Source organism: Rhea americana, unplaced genomic scaffold (genome assembly GCF_003343005.1).
Source record: "Rhea americana isolate MKP2758 unplaced genomic scaffold, rheAme1 scaffold_124, whole genome shotgun sequence".
Lineage (NCBI taxonomy): Eukaryota > Metazoa > Chordata > Aves > Rheiformes > Rheidae > Rhea > Rhea americana.
In genome coordinates, this window is record NW_028185306.1 from 1385630 (window position 1) to 1407537 (window position 21908).

The window sequence follows — 21908 nt, forward strand, 5'->3', positions numbered from 1 at the left end:
GGGCCCCCGGCCCCTTCCTCCCGCCCACGGCCTCAGCCCCGGCCCCGCTCCCCGCCGCGCCCGGCTCCCGGGGCGCTCGGGGCGTGTGCGAGGCGCCGGCGCCCGGCGGGGGCGGCGCTGGGCGCCGGGGGAGGCCCGGCGCTCCGGGACCGCGGCCCGCGGCAGGAGGGAGAAGCAGAGGCGGCGGGGCCGAGCCGGACCGAGCCGCGGCGAGGCGGGCCGGGCCTGGGCCCCGGGCCGGAGCGGGCTCCCCTCCTCCCCCCCGCCCGCCGCCGCCGCCGGCCCCCTCGGTCCTCGCTCCCCCTTGCAGCTGCGGCGGTGGGGGATGTGGCACGTCGCGGCGGTGCCGGGGTGTAGCTCATTCCTGATGCCGCTGTTTGTCGCCGAGTTTTGAAGAGATTTATTGGCTGGCTCTTGCTAAGCCACGCTTGAGTAATCCGAGCTGCTGCGCGCCGTGGTGAAGCCCGGAGGGGGGAACGTCACTCCCTCTGGCAGCGGAGCAACATTAGTCTTCCAGCCCTCTAACCATCACTACAGCGTCGGAAACTGCCGGGTCACAGCCATTTGCTTTGGAAAATTGGCGATGTTTGGTGCTAGAGATCGATTACCTTCGTAATTCCCCCCGCTCACCCCACCCCTACCCACCCCAGACAATAGCGTCCGAGGTCCTCCTGGAAAAAAATAGCAAAGAAAGCAAGAAAGAAAGAAAAAAAGAAAAAGAAAGAAACTGGGGGATGGATCTGACTCCAGTAGGAAAAGCGTGTGTCTAGAAGTGGTGCTAATGGGAAGATATTTCCGAGCTCCAGAGGACGATGATTTCTCACAAAGGGTAGCTGGCTCGGTGCTTTGGGCTGGAGCCGTGTAGGAGATCCTTGGAGAACTCATTGTGCACAGACAGCCGAAGATCTGTACAAACATGCCTGTTCGCAGAGGTCATGTGGCACCACAAAATACATTTTTGGGTACAATCATACGAAAATTTGAAGGGCAAAGTAAGTTCTCTCTTTCTCTCTATTTTGCTACAGTAGTTTGATTCTGCTTGTGACTAAATGGACAGCAACTCTGGACTATTTTAAGTTTGTAGCTTGGAAAGAAAATCCTAGAGGTGAGAGGGTGATGATCCCTGGCAGGAGGGAAAATGTTTTTGATCTAGAATACAGTTTAAAGACTTGAATTATTGCTATTTTTTACCATTTTAAGGGATAGTTTTTATCTTTGACTGTATCTATAATATATAGCTATAGAAGTTATACCTCTTACCTTCTCCTGAACCAGTGAGATGGCTCTGAAGCAGAGCACACAGTGTTGCTGCCTATACAATGTCTAAGAAAATCAGCTAGATTTATTATTATTATTGCTGCTATCGTTGTTATTATCACTGTCTTTTTAAAATAAAGCAGAATGGGTGGACTTTGATTTAGAGGAGACAGATAATATGCAGAAGAGTTATTAAAGGGAAAGTACACTTACCTTGTTGTCATGACTGCATTTTAAAATAGCTGTCAAATATTTTTTGCTTTGTTTATGGAAGCCTAAAATGTCTATCAAACCTGTGCAAATGCATCCTCAGGGAGTGCCTATGAGATCTTTTCCAGTGCAGCAGTTTACTACCTGTCAGAGAGGCTGAAGCTGAAGTGTTTTTCTTGGCTTGAACTCTGTCTTACTGGTAACAATAAAAGGGAAAACTTGATGGTTAATTTTGTATAGGAACAGCAGTTCTGATATATGTACATTTATTTAAATATTTAGCATATTTTTAGTATCAGTCTACCGGAAACCCTCACAGCTAACTTCAGTTTATATACTTGCTCTAACCTATTATAAAAGCACATGCTACCAATTTCATATTTATGTTATTTCAGAATAAAAACAGTATTATCAGCATTAGCATTATCTAAATGCTAAGTCAGTGTTGCTACCTGAGTAAAGTTTTACATGTAAAAGTGTTTATATGTTGAAGAGAATAAAGTAATATCTAGTAAATTATCGAGTGATAGTGAAAATTCAGCATGACTGAAAGACAGCAGAAAAAGCAAGAATGAAATCTATATTTTTCTCTGCAAATATTCATTATGTTCAAAGTATCTTTAAAATTTTGAAGACTTCTACTGCTAACTGAATATCACATAAAAAGTCTTTTATTAATGTGGTAAGAGTTACTAAAGTCAAGCAACCTGCTAGTGTGAATAAGGCAAGTAGTAATTGGTCTGTTACTAACAATAAATGTATCAAAGTTGCACATTCATATTTAAAATATGTGTTAAAATAYTGTGTTGTAGTGTTAACAAATGAAATAAGAGTTGAAAAACAACTTTTGTATACCTTCTTCTCAGGTCAGTGTTTGGAAAAGGATACTTGACTAAGGCACAGAACTTCAGTGCAATATCAAAAGTGTTTCCAGCACCACAACCTTTGATTTTGGTGCAATTTCATATTCATTTTTTACTAAGGAATATTTTGTTTCAGAAACGTAACTTCTAAAACAATCACACAGGAAAACAGTTTATCACATTCTCTTCTAAGCAGCTTTGTTAAGATACTGACTATAAACTTGCTGTCATTCAGCTCAGTGAAAAAAAAAACCCTGACCAGACTGAGCTGATTGGGCCTGACCTAGCAAGTCCTTTACTTGAATAGAAACCCCCCAAAACAAAGAAGCTACTAACTTTTCCAAGGAGTTCCCCTGGAGTTACTGTTCACAGGATGGGGCTCATCACCTGGGTTTCACTGAAGCTAAAACGGATGAAAATCTGAAGTCAAAAGGAGTTTTGCAAAAAGACTTGCACAACCTGGTTTTATTTCCTTAAAAGACAAACAAGCTTTATCTTTAATGTAGTCTAAGTTTATTGAAGTTTCTTTAAAAGCTAGGGATCAAATTAACTACATTAAATAACTGAAAATCTCTAAATTTCTGGCATCCCAGTGAAAAAGAAAAATGGTTGTTTAGCACCCATCCATGCAATCAACATTTTATGAAATGTTGAAAGAGTACTAAAAAATGCATCACTTTCTTTTACTGCAGATAAAAAATTCATCATTGCTAATGCTAGAGTGCAGAACTGTGCAATCATCTACTGCAATGATGGGTTCTGTGAGATGACTGGATTCTCCAGGCCAGATGTCATGCAGAAACCTTGCACCTGTGATTTTCTTCATGGACCAGAGACCAAAAGACATCATATTGCCCAAATTGCCCAAGCACTGCTTGGGTCAGAGGAGAGGAAAGTAGAAGTCACCTATTATCACAAAGACGGTAAAGTGTCTTTTTATTTTCAATACTTTTTGTTTGGTTGGTTCATCAGTTGACTGGTAGAAGTGTGTGAGACTGGCTGGCTGGACCGTTAGCTGGAGCGGACTTGAAGCTCCTCTGAAGTCCAGGGCTGGTGCACTGACCCACCCCAGTGGGGAATTTGCCCTGAAAGTCCTGGGTATATACAGTGCCACCACTGTACACTGTAGCAGCTGCCTAAAGTTAGCACTGTATTTGCAACTGTTGAACCAAAATTCTCCTCTCAGTTCAGTAGGTATAAATCAGGTGTAAATCTATGAAAGTAAACAGCTCTACCACAAAGAAAAGACAACCGACAGTATCCAGGGAACATCCCATGGATATTAATTTTCATGAACTCTTTCATCTCACAGAAAGTAGAAGTCAAATAAATAAATTTCAGAGGACTCTGCTAGCCTCACACAAATGGAACAGTGACATGATTTATATGTAATATTTTACTGGAAAAAACACAACCAATTTAAAAGTAGCAAAATTGGGCTCGATAAAGTAAATCATAATTTAAAAAGCATTAACTTAGAAAGAGACAAATCTTTTCCAGAGATGAGCTATTGTGAAGTTGGTATAACTACATTTAAGTCACAGGAATTGTCCTAGAATTATGTAAAAATTCACAGTACATATTCTATGATGATTAAACTATGAAGAGCCTTCCCTGTTTTTTAGCGAAGACTCAGTGTAATCCATTAGCGGTATTACTGATATAAGGAAGAATAGGTGAATGGGTGAATCTGCTCTGCTGATACTTTTTCCCTGTTGAGAGCATAAAATGCATAAATGTCTGTATTTGCAGATTTGGCAAACGTGTAAGCATGAAAACTAATTATGACACTTTACAGTTATATGTAGGCTGTTTTTTTTTCTTTTCTTGATTTCCCAGTGTTATTTGCAGGAACGTCTGTCTTTCAAACAAACCCAAGTAATGAATAAGTACGGTGTACCTTATTCTATCACTTGCTGTATATACACTCATGGGAGAAGGAAAAGGAAATTCATATTCAAATGCTGAGCTTAAATTAGTTCTGGAGAAGCGCCAGTGTGTTGTTTGCATCAATTTTAGAATCACATGCAATGGATGCTCTCACATTTTAAAGTCACAGATTTAAATCCTGTTTTTAGTTATTTTGTTGTTATCTCAGAGACACTTAAGTAATATTATTTTTAGCTTAGGCTGTTATAATTAAGATAGAACTGACACCAACCATTCTGCCCACACTGCCAATATTTAAGCATATTCATTTTAGAAAACATATTCCCACCAACGTTTTTTATTTTTATATCTATTTTGGTGGTCTGGATCAGATTTTGGTCAAGATCTGTTGTTGTAGTTGTGCCTTAATTGTAGATTTCTTGGGGGACTTGATGCTGTGCATCTTGTACACATCTAGCCTGTTTGTGTTAACTTGACGTGTGTTAAAAATAATATTGCAAAAGGAGAATGTCGCTGCTAACTTTAACAACTACCAGCCTGGAGCACTGTTTTGAGATCTGGTCATTCAAAAGTGCTTTAGTCTCCCAAGATACTGGGAGGTAGGAAAGGCACTTAACTAAAGCACTGCTTATCTGTGAGTTACGGTAAATATACGTATTTCAAAAATGCTGAATTCTGGTGTCATGTACCATGCCATAATCTGTTTGATAACATCAAAGCAAAACTGGTCATTAAAACTGTCATTTTTTCCATAAATAATTTTGAATTTTGAAGCACATTACAAATGAGAATTATAGATTATTTAGCGTAAACAATGCTGTGCATAAGGGTTTTCAATAACTTCACTTCAGTGAATAGTTATTCTAAATTGAAAGATTACTATCTTAAAAGTACTAACATTACTATATTATGATATCTCTAAAGGTTACAGAATTTCAAAGGCTACAGATAATGTTTCCAAACAAATAGGGGTCAAATTCTTCAAAGTTTTACTAGTCAAAATGACTGAATGTATGCACTATATGTGCCACTAAATCCAGTGGCACTAAAGCCAGTTGAAATATTTTGATTTAAATATAATTTAAAACATCAAGTTACTGACTTGAGGCAAAAAATTGCCAAAATGCAAGATAGGTCTGACACCCAAAAACATAACTGGCAGCTTGATCATTTATTGTATGTACAAATTTTTTTGTTTTATTCCAAAAGAAAGTTTGTGTGGTATTATAAAATTGGAGCTACATATATGATGGATTTAATTAATTTCTGTAAATACATTCTTTAGTTATTTTAAATTACTGAAGAGCTATACTTCAGTTTTCATCTAAGATTTGTGAATCTATTTATATAGAACTATATACAAAGTAGCGAAGTAGTGACAGCTAACAAGGACTTTCCCTGGGTACTGAAGCACGACAAATTCAATGAATTTTCTAAAAAGTGAGTTTAGTATCTGGTTAATTGCTCATTTTGTATTGTGCGTTGTGAGTGAATGTAAGTATATTTTTAAGAGCTCAATACCAGAGCAGTTAGAAATACAACTTCTTCCATGTGAGTAACCCAAGTGAATATCCAATGAAGTACTAACTGACTGAAAGTTTGATTTGATATGTATATATATACATTCCATAGCCACCCACTATATACTTGCAGGCAAACATAATACTTAAGYATTCGGAGGAGGAAGACAACTCATGAAATGGCTTAAGGTTCTACTGACAGGGGTTTCTGAAGACCGTATTACACAGTCCTGAATAAATGCCCACTGAATTGCAAGTAAAAGCTTATTTCATATCATACTATCATTTACTCTACATAAGCCACTGATTGTATTAAAATTATTTTAGTGTTTTAAATTGAAGCAAATGTCAGTAGGATCATATATTCCTTCACTTATTACAGTAATCTGACTTCAGATATCCCTCAATGCAGATATCAGAAAGAGTCACTTTTTAATACTAAATATCACACCTCACACAGTTTTAAAATATCACAGCTTTAAAATACAACTTAAAAGGAAGTTCTTGCACTAGAAAAAAGGTACTGCACACATACTGGGAATTAGGATTCCAATGTTCTCAAATCTTTTTTATTCTACTTCTCTAGCTGAATAAACTGCACCTTTTTGAGTTTTACACACCTTGATGATGCAAGACCAAATGCTGCTGTTCACTGCTGTTATTTTCAGGCCAGCTCACACATTTGAAGAGAAGGGGATAGAAGGGTGGGAAAATTTGTGTAGCAGGGTGATTTTCAGAAAATGGCAGCTGTTTGAAGCTCCACTGCTTCAAACACAGCAGACAGAAGGTACAATGGTCAAAGGAGATCACAAATTCAATGTCCCTTACTTTTATAAATGTGCTACCCAGATGGGGCATGTTCCCCCCTTTTACCTGAGAGGGGGAGAATATTCATGGTAGTTTTGTGTAACTGTTTAGATGGCACGAAGATGGGATGCCAGCATTACTTACACAACCAGATGGCCACGTCCCAAAAACACCAACACCTTATGTTCACAGAAGTTTTTAACATTTGCAGCTAAAAGCCTTACTAGCTCCTCATACACTATTCGTTTCAGAATAAGACTGGTAACATAGCCTACATTTTGTTTTAATTTCTCTTCACTCATTTTTCCTTTAATACTGGTATTTACACATTCCAGACTATTCAGGCAAAGTTCTAATCCTCTGTCCTGTTACAGTAGCTCCACAGTAGGCAATAAATAGTCATCAAAAGAACTCATGACTAAGGACAAAAAAGGTTAATGTCAACAGATAGATGTCAAGCTTACAAATTGTAATCACACAAGAAGCTCCATAAAAGTCAATAGGACTACTCATGGGATTAAAGACTCAGTAAATTCCTTTTTTATAACAATATCCTTTTTCTAATATAACAGCAAATAAATATATGCAAAGCACAAGAACTATTATTTTGAAACAGCTTTTTTTAAAAATTTTGCCATCGGGCATTAACATCTGCTTAATTCAAAAATTATACTCTGATATCAAAGTAATTGTACAGTATGCTTCTCACTATTTCACTACTTCATTTTCATGAGTTATATAGCACTATTATCTGAATTAAAGATAGTTGAAGGCAAGATATTGTTTATACAGAATATCAATTCTTATTTTAATAAAGTTATTTGTGGTGAAAATGTTTGACAGCTCTTCCTTTGAGGACTCTATTTTGCAGCTTAAGTTATTATTGCATAAATCATTCTTGACAGCTGTAAAATATTGCTTGAGGTGGTAAAGCTGTAAAGCTTTTGACACAAAAAGTATAATTATTTAGGGATTGAGAATGGATAGACGATAATCAGAAAGGATTATACCATACTGAATACTTTTTGGCTTTCTACTATGTATTTTGCAGACAACAGTAGGCTACATCTAAGCAGTTAGCCTAAAGAATATATTTGTTAGAAGGAAGGGAGGGGATCACTTAACCTTATCCAGTAACCATCAAATATTCTAGGTATGAAAATACTACAGAAGATTATAGGTTTGAGTAAAGATAAGATCAGCAGCAATATTTGCAGAGTGTTTATGAACCTCACATAGTAGTTGTCTTTTATCACCTATTTGTCTTCTATCAATTAAAAAAACACCTGAAAACAACTGAAAGATCCTTGCATATATGTTGAACACCTTTAGACTAATTCTAACATGAATGTCAGTCGGCATGGTTTTGACTGCAGGCTCAATGCCTTAACCAGAGCTGATGAAAAACAGAGGACAATGAACCAAGAGTCATTCAGTAACAGCCTGCTGCTGTAGCAGTTCTGGGTGTAAAAAATACTATCTGATTGCATTTTGACAAATAAAGGTTAACCTCTTTACTGAAAAGCTTTTAATGTGTTTTCCCAAATATTCGTAAAGAAATCTCAGAACAAATCCAGAATGTTACTAAAGGTGCTGAACTATTGGAAACGGATGACCTTTCTTCGTATCTGTAGAGTGCTATTTGCTTCTACCTTAGCTTTCAATACTTGTCCTAAAGGACAAGCCTGTCCTTTGTCCCATTCAGCATTGCTATGCTTACAACAGGAAGCACTGTCTGCAACGATGAGAATATCCCTTCACCCATCCACAGTCAGTTATGTCTCCTCTGCTTGCTTACAGCTATGGGTTATTTCTTACTCACATTTCACATGAGACACTTAATGGTAATGATAAAGCAGCTTTCAGACATATTAAGTAGGTTTATTTAGGGGTCAGTCTCAACTATACTCTTCAATTCCTTGGCTTTCTAATATATCATTTTTTCTTCTCAGGTTAAGATGAATTTATTTTCAATAAGAAGGGAGCTTTTGTAGAAGATCACTTTCCCCTTTCTTGTATTGCTGCGAACGGGAGACATTAGCTGAATAAAAAGGCACAAAAATTAAATTGCCTTAAAAATTATTCTCTTTATGTCAGCCATTAGGGCCAGACAGGTATGATTAGATATATCTAATTTTAAGAAATAACAAATACAACTATTATTATTATTATTATAGCTACTGAATCTTTAATAGAAAAAAATCTTACTGGGTTTGGCAAAATCTTTCTGAGAGTTTTAAATTCCACTGTGCCACAAATAAGAAACCTGCAGGCTGGTTGAAGTCTTTCATTTTGGTACAGTGTACAGGAAAAAACTTTTCTAGCACTGAACTTCCGTCATATAGGCTTACAACAGGATTAAGAAAGTTCATACAGTCAATTTACACAAACCAAGGAACCCAAATTTCCTTTACGTGACCTACAAAGAATCACTGTTTGCTGTCTTTAGAAAATAGAGTCCCACAGTGGTAAGGTAGGTGTCATATTCTGGAGAGAAGTAGCACTAGAAGTTTATAATATTGCATAGACATTCAAACTTCAAATTCTTCTGAGTTGTTTACAATTATAAAATCCAGTGGAGGAGAGTTTAATTTTTTAATTAGGCACTGCCTGAAAAAGTGTTTTATCCTCTTTGAATATGCTCCTTTAGGCTTTAGTGAAAGCAAATTTATTTTTGAGTTGTGAGACAAGAAAAACAGAAGTTGTTAGTCTATTTTTTGGTATAGTTTCATATAATTTTATTTTATCTTCTTTACATCCTTTCTGATGTTACATTCCGATAGGAGAGTTCTTCCACATTCCCAATTCATGTTATTGACTGGTTCTTTCTTTTCTCCACTGAACTGTCCCATATATCAAAAAGAGGAATAGAAAGCAAACCAGACATCAAACATAGCAATAGACTTGGAGAGAAAGCAGTTGTCTTTCTAATAGCAGACTAATATGTGTTTGGTAGTATATAAATTTCAGAACATTGCACTTTGAATAGTATCARTGTTGACATTGGTACTGTTCTCTCTGGTTTAATGCAAAGGAAAGAGAATAGTGGTGTGGATATTTTGACTGTCTCAGTGGTTTTCAGTCTAGTTTTAAAAGGTTCCCTACCTATTTGACTTATCAGTGCATGACTTAGTTTATGTGCTAGATAGTCCATATCCTTCCCAGCTTCCCCGCTAAGCATGATGTTCAACCAAGCAGTATGGGATTCACATTGGCAAGAGCAAGCTGACTGTGGAAATAGCTAACTCACTGTGGAAACCACATATCTCAGAAGCAATCAGAACCGCAGCAGTGAGCCTGGGTCTGAGTGGAGCGGATACATGACAGTGGCAGTGGGGCCATGCAGCTCTATGGTTACRGCTGGTTTCACACAGTCTACATATTTGAAAGTTCATATCTCTAAAGTGAGGGGTATGGGTACTAAAATTTTGCATAGTTTTGATTTTTTTATTCTAGTATGTGTTTTTGGTTTTTAAGGAAATAACATACACATTTGAATAATCTTTTAGAAATTAAATGAAAATTTGGAAAGCAGAATTCCAGCCTTAGTTAGTCACAAAGCTAGACTTTTTGACCTCCAGCATTTCCATAGAAATTTTAAGCTCCCTCGCTAACTTCCTCGTCTATTACTGCCTTTTCATTTCTGTTTTTYCCAGTTTCTTGAATTCTATAACTTCAGTGAAATCCCATCAGTCAAGATTATCACAAAAGTTAACAAAATACAGCCTAAAAAACCACCAATGTAAACAGGCTAAGGGAAAGTCCTGTTGTCTTTTTCTATTTCATTAACCACACTCCAGTTACAGATCTTATTATACTCTACTTTTGATAATACACTCTATCACAGCACTGGTGTTATCCAGAAAAAGAATTTATTCCTGTAGAACTGTGTTGTTGTTAACAAAGATGAGCAGTGATATGATCAAAACCTAAAGATGGTGTTTAAATGTCAACATTATTAAYTATTTCATTGCCAGCAGTTTCAGTAGAAATGAACAGAAAAAAGTTTAGGCTGGAAATCACTTGTAGCCAGCTTGCTACAAGTTCTTGCTTCTCTTTGTTCTTCCCTAGCATCATATAATTAACAAAAATCCTCTTCATTTCACATTGTGCACTGACCTCCTTTAAATCTCTGATTTGCCACATGAAACTGCAATGGCAACAGGAAAATCTTGACTAAATTCAGATCAGACAAAGGAACAAATACCATGAAATTAGGATATACCACAAAACTAAAATACACCAATTCCTGACAATATTAACTTGTGAAATGTAGACTTCTTCAGAGCAGGTACATACTAAACCGCTTATTTCTGCTACCAGAAACACTCCTAGTGACCTAAGAGATAGATAGCACTAKCTACAGTTACAGGACTTGTCTTATATACCCACAGCTTTCACAGAATTAAACTGCAAATTTTAATTTTTTGTCAACACCAAGAATCCTAGTGCCTAGATGTTAGACCACTGAGAATATATTAAGGCATTTCTAACTAGTATTCAGCTGGATCCGAGTTTCTATATGCAAAGACAATAGATTATGTAAGAAATGTACAGCAAGTAGACAAAAGCTTCCTGATTTTATTCCATAGGATAGGGAGGCAGAGATGACTTCAGACAAAGAACTTTTTTTTTTTCTTTCCTTCTGTACCTAAGTTGCTTGAGAAGCAGTTAATCATCATGTAAATATGCTTCATTCCTAAAACACGTGTTTTAAAGCATTTCCCAGCTGTTCTCAGATTTTAGAATCTGTTTGAGAATATTTATTTCTTAAAGCATTCTCTGCTGATTTTCATTCAAATCAATGCAAGTGCATCTCTGAAAATAGCTTGCAAATTTCCTCTTTTCAAAACTCATTTGTGCCAGTCTGCTTTGCTCCTTCCTCTCTGGAAAAAATACAGGATAATCTTATTAGTATTTTGCATGTTTATGGCTATTCTGCAAGAAACATTTCTTTTTGTACTTGCAAAAGAATATGAATCTCAATATTCCATAAATCCTCTTGKCATGGTATTTAAGGTAAAACACTGTTGCAGCTCTGTCTACTTGTTTGGAAAATGGCTTGCAATTCAAAAATGGAAAAGAAAACCTGAAGTCCATATTGTGTTTAATAACGATAATAAAAGAAAACAAAATATGATCCTTTTTCCATTGTAAGTGCTCAACATCACTTCTGTGTGATAAAGCATACCAAAAATCAATTTAACACCAAAATCTATCCCACAGAAATGGTAAGACTTCCCAAAAAGACTGTTTCTGGAATCTCTTTAACAATGTACTATATTACATAAAAGAATAACAGCCTTGAAATACAAAATCAAGTATAATTCAGTATCTGAGTCCTCCCTATAGATTATTGGAGCAGTTCATGAGCTGGTGTAAAAAGATGGCTTATGTATCAATCCAAGTTCACAGTTTAGAGCATCCTCAGTACTTCTCCAAGTTATACTGATTGCTTATGGCAAGAAGTTGAAGCAGCAAAAAAGCTGCTTTACTCRCAGAGTTTCAAAGAAATGTTTTGGAGAGGGACAAAGAAGATTTTAAGTACTGTTTGTGGGCAACCACAAAGCTGTATGAAGACGTTCTTGTTCTCTCTCCTGAAACTGGCAAATGCCTCTCGTCTGCTGAGCAGAATCTGAGGTCTGAGGAGTTGGTCTCAAATGCTTTAAAACATAATTAAGAAGTAACTACTGCTCTAGTTACAAGCAAAGTAGTTTGACATGTGTGATGTTTGTAGCCCAGGTGCTAGGTGCAGGTGGCATCTCTCTTGCCTGGTTACTGTTTGTTCAAGGAGAGGAAAGGAGGAAGGAATATACGGTCTACAGACACCTCTTCCTCCTAGCTGACAGRGATGTCATTCTATTTTCTAAAAAGAAGTACAAAACCAAGAATATCACAGCTGAGAAAGCTTTTCTGGTGGACAGGCAGCTCTATTTACAATCATTTCTAGTTCTCTTTTGACCTCTTTTATAAAGAATCAGGTTCCTGTGGAAAAAGAATTGCCAGTAGTACTACTGTCTTTGCAGAACTTGAAATATCCAAAATATAATTATTAGCCTTTTAAATATACTCTGTATGGCTGCCTATATTTCAAACAAGATTTCTCCCACATTTGTACGTGCAAGAGCTTTTGCCTTTGTTTCACAGGGAGTGAGTTGATTATTCGCTTCTTAAGTAATATTTTGGTCTTAATATCTTTTTATTACAGTTTCAGATCATTTTCCTGTAAACGAGAAGTTGTGAATAAAATACTTCTACTTTCTAAAGAATTTAAGATAATATATCAATTAAGGTTCTGAAATGTCAGGGAAACAATTCTACATGCATCACTTTGTTGCCTGCAGGGCAGCTTATCCAAACTTTTTTTCCACTTAAGGACTACTGGCACTAAAATTTTGGACATATCATAGAGGCATGAAGATTACCTTGAGATTCAACTTCTCCAAGGAAATGACTGATGTAACTTTTACACGTGAAAGCAAATTTAGGAATAAACTTTCAATTATACATATTGTGTGACATATCCACTTTAAAAATRTAGTTCTCCCTCTCGAGGAATTTAAGAGCCACTTTGAGGAATTGCCAGAATTACCCCTTGTCCCATCACAAACAGACATGCTATTGTTCCCAACAATTTTTTAAAGCATTAATCTTATTAAATGCATTAAATCACAGGAAATATTAAGCAAATAGTAAATTAAAACTACTCTTAAAGAGCCAACTGACTGACACACTGAGTCTTTTGCCCTGAAAGACAAAGACTATTCTTGAAAAGTTATGCCTGCTGCCATTCTCACTGTATTCCTGCACTGTCCTCCTCTTCTCTTTTCTAGGATAGTACACAAAAGTTGTATTCCAATCTTTYCCAGTATGAACATTATATGTATAAAAAAATTGCCAAAACTAACCCAACTCCCAGATCTATTTACTCAAGAAGGAGCAAGTCTAAGAAATGGATAATAGAGCCAGAATATGAAAAGAAATTCACCAGGGAATAGTTTTGTAAAACATCCTTTTAATAGCAATATCAATGAACAGGAACTATTCTTAAACTACTATTTAAGATCAGATTTTTAGTACAATAACTGTCCCAAAGTATTGTTTTTGCCATGTCTGAGAAACAGTCACCCTAGGAGGATGCTCTAAACTTGATGTATYACCAAGAATATTCTTTAAGGTAGTTAAGACTGCAACTTTTTCTCTCTTGGTTTTCACCTTTTGTTTGTATCTTGTTTTTTAGAAACTGGCGCTGCTAAATCTGTATTACATGTAATGCTGTATTTCTTAAGGGAATTTTTAAATAGCACTCAGCCGTGTTCGTCTTAGGAAGTCCTTTTCTTAGTATGGTGCATATTCTAACTAATGGATATCATTTTATCATTTCAGTAAGGAAAGAAGTCCTCTTGAAAGATACTGCATCAGTCTTTTACAGCTATCATATTTTCTTTTAAACACAAAAGAATTTAGGTTGGAAGGGAATCTGGAGGGTTGTCTAGTCCAACTGCCTGCCCAAAGCATAGCATCCCTATTTAAYGTGGTCCACACGTGATGAAGAAGAATCTTTCATCTGCTCCAGGTCATTGATAGAGATGTTAAACAGGTTACATCTCAAGATAGACTCCTGAGAAATTCTGCTTGTCACTAGCCTCTGGGTAGAGTCTGAACTGTTAAACTATTAACCATTACCCATTGAGTCTGATATTTCAGCCAGTTTTTCACCCATTTAGTAATAATATCCCATCCTGGATTCAAGGATACCATGGAAGACCGTATCACAAGACTTGCATTAGTCAGTGTAGATGACATTCACTGCTCTTCCTTCACCACAGATGTAGTCATTTCATCAGAGAAGGCAGTCAGGCAAGTATAATTTACCTTGGTAAAATCCATGCTGGCTAGAGTACCAGACCCCTTGTCCTTCACGTGCCCAGAAACGGCTTCCAAAAGGCCTTGCTCTGTGATTTTGCCAGGGACTGAGGTGAGGTTAACCCGCCTGTAGTTCCCCAGATCATTCTTTTTGCCCTTTTCAAAGATGGTTGGGTGAAATATTTGCCTTTCTCTAGTCACCAGGGATGTGTTCTCCATGACAGTTCAGAGATGACAAATAGTGGCCTTGTAATGGTATCAGCCAGGACCCATGGGTGCATCCTCCCATGGATTTGGTGGCACTGAGATTTCTCAAGAGATCCTTGACTCTATCCTCTTCCACCACGAGTTGTTTTGTACTGCTTCTATAGATTTTTTTTTTTTGCTTGAATGTCCAATATTATTTCAAGATTTATAGAATTTCATGTCGCTTAGGTATACTTATACATGCCTTAGAAAATCCTGTCAAAGCTGATTGAAACAGCAACCATATTTCATCTCTAGGTAATTGTTTGCCACAATGTCTTTTTCAACTGTCAGTACTAATGTGCTACATGGTACAAATTCCACAGTGATATCTATATTATGAAGAACTATTTGGTTTAGTTAGTGGTTCCCTGTATCGGAAGACAATCTGCCTGGCCTGTTAAGTATCAGCCTAGTTTTCTTTAGGAGATTTTTTAATACAAACATTTGTTTGAGTTTAGAAGAAAATGGATCTCTTAGTGATTACTTGTATCAGGGATTACAATCATTTGGACAGTTCATGCTAAAGATAATTGTGGTGAAGGTCATCTTGTAAGTTTTAGAAGCAGGTAATCAATTGTCTTCTCATACYGGGGGATAAACATGACTGCCATTGGCATTTGCCATTGGTAAACAAGTAGGACATCCCTGCATACATTATTCAGCACTCCACTCTCATCACTAAAGATGTAGAGAAAACAGTCTCCTAGGACAAATACTTTTCACACCGTATGGAAATCTTTTAGTGGTATCAGTAGTGAAGTAATCCCATTGAAACACCTTCTTATCTGAGAAGAAAAGGTTGCCAACATTTCATTATACAGGCCACAGCATAAGATAACATTTTTTTTCTCCATTTCTCTTCTGCTACTTGTTATTTTACATTTTGTTCAACAAGTGATAAATACAACTTCTAACTGATCTGTCCTATCCTACTTCTTGCAGGTTAGCTGGTGACTAGGGGACATAGAAATCTGCTATTATCCTTTGTAGTTAATGCTGCTCTTTCGTTCAGAGTGATGCTGACTACCCTTCCCCTGCCCCACCAAACAACAATGCAATCCGCATCGCAGAGGGCTAAGCACCTCCTGACAAGCGCTCCGACTGCCAGCGGCGAGGGCACTCGGCACCCTGCCGCAGCAGGCCCGGACCAAAGGAGCCGGAACGTGCCTGCAGCGGCGCCGAGGGAGCCCGGCAGCCTCTGTGGCACTGCAGGGCTGTCAGAGCCACAGTTCTGAGCAGCGCTCCCTCAGATAGCCATCGTTTCAGGATGTGGTTCCGTCTGAGACTGTAAGTAAAGGTAACCAAGATAGTGTCTCACAGGTTTCAGCCACCGCAGTTTGGTGGACTGGCAGCCTGTTCAGATCTGTGGCTCATTCTTTGTTTTCTTTCTGTTCTTTATATATAGACAAACTGTGTTAAACAAACACAGTATGACAATTAAAGCATACTTAATGAATATTATTAATGATAAGTTCAACTCCACTGTTCGAAGGTGTTTTTAAGCTTCATTAAATATACTTCCACTGACTAAAACAGCACTGATGATATTTTTCATTTTATTATTAAAATCATTTTTCTCCTCACTGCTTGCATATTTGGCACTTTCAAATCTGTTTGTTTCATGCTCGAWTTTATTTTTAATCATCCTAGTGTGATGTTAAAAAGTTCATATCTAAATCCTGCTTCACTGGCTGTCTAAGGGAAGCTGTCTCTTATTCTCTTCCCATACAACAGATAAAAGTAACTTGGGGATATGTAACAGCAGGTCCTGGGGTTACATTTCCAAGGCTGGTTGCCCACAGAATCAATTAGTTTGATGATGTAGAAGTGTTCATATCTTGCGCAGTATTTTGTAAGGATTTCTGTTTTGATCAATTTTTTTTTAATTCTTTTAACTCTGTTTATTTTAACTTAGATGCAAAGCCTGTTTCTACAGGAGTCAGTGAGAGACTGCACACAYTGACAATATAATTGCAATCATTTCTGCATGAAGTGGCTGCAGTACAGTATTCAGAGTAGCTACTGTTAGGTGGTTCATTTCTACATAGAGCTAATTTAGACTGCATGGCACCATGAMATATATCTCATCATTAATTTAGTGGAACGCGAACACACAAATTGTTCATCATTCTCAGATTGGGCTGAATTGTCATAGCCAGATTGCCAGATAAAAGCTGATTGCAAATGCTGATTTGTTTTTGTCAAGAACAGATAACTGGCCCTACAWGGCTCATGCTGAAGTCAGTATGTGACCAAGAGCCAGAAGGATACCTTTTCTATGCCCTTTCTGATGCTGTGTTTTGCAGAGCAACATATTAATCTTTATAAATGGATAGTACAAGCCAATCTACCCTTATGATTAACATAAATTCGGAAATTGTGTTTACTTSCTCATTATTTATGGTCTTTATCTAAACAAAAAGAAATGCAAACTCAGTCGCCCCAACCGTACTAGTTTTATTTCTGAGAAGTTTTTCAAATGACTAAAAAGCTTGTGTGTCTTCATTCGAAACACCTGAATATATTTGATACGTAGATATTTGATATTTAGATATTCGAGATAAGCATATGCTTTTTTTAGATCCTGTTAAATAGATTGCCCTTCAAATAATCAATGAGTCATTCTTTTTAGATATATAATATATTATAAAGTCCATTTTGCAAGCAATCATAAGAGTCAAATAGCTTAGAGGATATGAAATATGTAAGYAATTTTATACTGACTAGAGCCCTAATCTGTAGAGCTAAGGCATTTTATTGTTTGAAATAACCATTTTCTCCCTGGAATCCAAGCCATACAAAGGGAATATACTAGGAAATTTTAGAGATCAGGGCAGTGAATTCAACTACAGGACTACCCAGATCTAGTGGCTGAGAGAAAGAAACATTCTTTCCATGCTGTAATGCTAAATATAAGCCATTTTTGAATCCAGGATTGATAATTCCATTAAGCTTACCTAATCAGCATTTTTGAAGTGCAGCAAATAGACTTAGGTAAGCAAAATGCTCGKCTACTGTGTGTCAACCTGAACTGCTGCTCCACAGCCTGCAACACTAAATCCAGGTCTAGCAAGTAACATAACCATAGCCCTACTGGCAGTCCATGTGCTGAACCCTTTTTTTGGGGGGATGTGTCAGGAGAAAATTTTCCTTTCAATTTTTAAGGMAGTACAGAGGCATCCATGCATATCTTCTTTGAAAGTGCAGAGTCTTATATTTTATGGAAATAAAATGCTAGAATTGTGGTGGCAGGAATCACAGTTAACATCTTACCTCTTTGTAATTCTTTAATTTCTTTTGGAAAGTTTCCTTTGGAGTTGATATCTAAGTTCATTATTACCTATCATAGGCATTAKTCATATACTGTAGAAGAAAAGAAATTGTAAAGAGAAAGAAAAAGAGAAARGGTCTTGAGTTCATCCTCTTCTGCTGTGTTACTAATTCTTCGAGCAAACTGCAGACTACTTTTTTTTCTTATATAGTAACAACATGCAAAGAAAAAAATTAACAGGGTTGAATCAATTTGAAATCTCTTCTAGTTTTGCAAGTATACTAGRCTTCAATCAAGTGGTGGCTAAATCAATTCTATTTTGAGAAATTTTAGGTTCTCAGGGCTACAGTCTTACAGCCACTGAGAAGGTTGTGTGTTTAAGCAAGTGGAAGAGTATGCAAAAACCTTCTGGTGAAGTTCCTAGTTAGCTCWTTTGAGCTTTAATGTAATTAATGCTTTGAGGGATAATAAGAGAAAAAGATCTCAAGGGAAATGTGGATTCTCAGGCATGCACAGAWTTTTTTTTTCTCCTGTTGAGATTCTCTTCCAACCCAACATAAATAAAGCAGCTGGTATGGTCATATGCTGAGCATGAATCAGCTGAGTACACCTGGCAAGTAGCGATTTACTCACTTGTGTAGTTTGCCATCCAACAGAAATCATACTGGCTTTCTCAATGAAGATACACACAATTTTAACCTTGTAATGGGTTAAAAAGTGCCAGGCAGTACAATTCATGGCCAGGTTTTCAAGATATGGGGTATAAAAATAATGCCTAAATGAGCTGAGCTTTTTTGAAAATCTGGTCTGAACTTAAATTTAGGGAACCTAAATCTGACTTGATGAGCGGTTCACTGTTCTTTTCCTCTTTCTTATGTCATAAAGGACCCATCATTTGTAATTCTAAAGGTTAGACTCAGTATATTTTTCAGAAATATCTAGAAAGGGTAATATGGAAAAAATGTGATATTAATGTTGTCTTTYTCACTGCTACCACATATGTTTATTTACATATCTTTTCCATGTTACTTCTGCAACAAGCATCCTTGGCACAGCAGAACAGACAAACTTGAGTTTCCCACTGTTCTGTAAATTATTTTCTCAGAGCAACTGCCAATATTCAGTAGTGAATATACTTTAGTCATCGATTTTGATASCAACTTTGTTTTTTTAGCTTTAATGCAGTTTACATGAAATACAGTAAATGTATATTTATTCTACTWAGGTGCCGTCAATAGCTCATAATTATATAATTTTAATTAAGTGCCTGACATTCGAGTTATCAAACAAGTCAATATTATCACATGAAATTTGCTTGGTTCTATATTAAAAGCTCAACAAATCAGAACATAAAGTTTGATGTATCACTTGAATCTGAGCCCTGTTCAAACTTCAGGAGCAAAATAGCTGCATGTTACAGGACATGCCAAAAGGAAGAACATCGTGCATAAGCACTATAAGAAAACACATAAGGCTCACAAGAAAGCACGTACAGTAGTGACTGGAGACTGCATGAAATGTTTCAGTCCGTGGCAAAACTGTGGGATAGCAACAACAGAAATATTTCTCTTCAGGCTCCACTCCACTAGCTTTTCATGTCTTGCTTCGACTGAGTCATTTCCGTAGACGTGGAATTTCTTCGTACAGATTTGAAATGGCTGTATTTGAAAGCAGAAAGACTGACTTGCATATTTTTGCTTTGCCATGAACCATTCAGATCTGCAAGGTGTTTGAAACTCAGCTACCCATCATCTTCAAAGTAAAAGTTTGGGGGCTGGTTTGGACTAGCGTTAGTAAAGGGCATTGTCATCACCGCAACGATGGGAATGAGGCATACAAGTGAATCCTAGGCGGTACGTATCCACCCGGGTGACTGGGCACTACCGGCCCTATGCGGAAAACTACCTAAACCTCAACCAACACACTGATTCCACCAGGATGGTTGCAAACACCAGAATTCAGGCTGGAGTCATTTTTGTCTTTTACCTAGGCTCACAAGAAGAACAGGAAGGTGAGTTAACACCTCTCATCATCCTTAACTGAAACAAGCAGAGACTAGGCAGAGCAGAGGACTGAAAGCCAAAGCTCCCTCTTAGAAGTGTTTTACATTTATTTTCTTTCTCTTGAATCTTTTATAAAAGCATATTTATAGGAYAGCAAAATGATAGATTAATGATTTTTCTGCAGCAGAGTAAAAATATAAGCTGTGAAGCTTAGCAGTGAGATGTTGTACGTAACTATTTGAATGCTAAGTTTCCTTGATGTGTTTTTGTTTCACTATATTTAGATTTAATCTTTTTACTAAAGTAATCAATTAGAAAAATATGATTAAAATAACTGGAGAGAAATTACCCAGCACTTTTTGATGCTGCCTAATTAGATATTTCTGAAGGTGTGATTTATCACACATACAGCACAGAAATACTGTAATTTAGGCCAGGGATCTTATTTACTCACTTTAACTATACCACATTAGATTGCCAGGTCTTTACAGYCTTTCCTGGATGCTCAGTCACCCCTGTCTGCATGAAAAGGTTAGAACTAATAACAAACACTTGTGCAGGAAGGCAGGGAGCTGGGCAGAAAGGTCACTGTGAACAGCCACCCACTCAAAAGAAGTGATCACCAAACAAGGTTCAAGAACTTCTAGGGCCAGGGAAAAAGAGCACTGCTCATCATCTGTGGTACAGGAGAGGGACTTCCAGGAGGGGAAAAGCCACAGCAAGGTGTGCTAGAGCTCGTGTTAACAGCTGGTTTGGGAGTCAGCTGTACACTTCACAGCTGGTTTTAGTGAACCAGCCTGAACCACTCCCAATGACACCCCTGGCTAGGCAGCGGTATCCACAGCACACAGGTGCTAGCATGACCTAGATCTCCAGCATAGAGTTGTAGACATAGACGTGAATGTGAAGGAATAAGAGGCTGAAAGGAGTTAATACAGAGATTAACCCGAGTTACAGAGATTTACTGAAACCAGCATAAACTTCTTCCCACTCACCCTACTATTCAGAAAATCCAGGTTCCAGAGCGTGGCTACAGAAAGAGAATCTCCTAGCAGTCTGGTTCCAGTAAACCTCAGAGAATTTAAGATTTTCAAACCCAGTGTTAAGACTTGGATCCTCTGCAACTGGAAAGAGATGGTCAACCTCACACAACTTCAAAGAGCAGAAGTAACCTTGCACTACTACAACCGGCACAACCTGAGAGTTCTCTCTGTTAGAGAGCTCCGAGAGCAGTTCTTCTAACCCTACTCACCGTACGCCTGTCCTAGGTGTATTTTGCTGGAAAAAATATTCTCCTGAAAAACAGTGTTCTGAAATACCATTTTATTTCTTTATATTAGAAACGAACTCTATTTTTCTATCATTCCTCTGATACATCAAGGTAATAAAATTTTGGTTTTGATGTAAATTCAAGAACATCTTCTCTTTCGGATTGCTCTCAAGTGAAAATTAAATAATACCTATTAATAAAATCACCGACAAAAACTCTTTTCATACACTTGTTAAAAAATTAGTATTCACTAATACTGTTTAGAGAAATCATCTTTCCCTCCTTTTCATGTTAACAATACCACATAGAGTGTGGCCTTCTATGAAGACAGCAAGCGGGTCAGACAAAAACACAAAAGCCAAAATGCAAACATGGAAAAAAGCAACTATTAATTCAGCACATGGAAAAAACTGCTATATCCACCAAACCAAAACTTTTGGCTTCAAACTGCCAAAAAAAAAAAAAAAAAGAATTGAATTGAATTTGTCCAAACTATTGAAAACTTAGGGTGACACAGATAGTTTTCCTTTGAAAATGTTTGGTATTCTTGAGCAAAAAAGATGATCAAACAAACAAAAAAATACCTAACGGAGGAAGAATAATGTATTTAATTAAAATTTTAATTTAATTTCTTAAAAGCAAATTCTCAAATAAAAAAAGGTTTGACTAGTCCCATTGTAAAATTCTCATTAATATCAATAA

General features: G+C 37.2%; 1 protein-coding gene across 4 annotated transcripts in view; it reads left to right on the forward strand.

Moving 5' to 3' along the window:
• The first annotated feature begins 658 nt into the window (after window positions 1-658).
• Window positions 659-21908, forward strand: part of KCNH7 (potassium voltage-gated channel subfamily H member 7) — a 231075-nt gene continuing 209825 nt past the window's right edge. For all 4 annotated transcript variants that reach the window (XM_085325831.1, XM_085325829.1, XM_085325830.1 and 1 more), the window contains exons 1-2: window positions 659-992; window positions 3023-3253. In XM_085325831.1, coding sequence (XP_085181957.1) covers window positions 917-992; window positions 3023-3253 — 307 coding nt within the window. In that variant the 5' untranslated portion in view covers window positions 659-916. The remainder of the gene's footprint in view (window positions 993-3022; window positions 3254-21908) is intronic.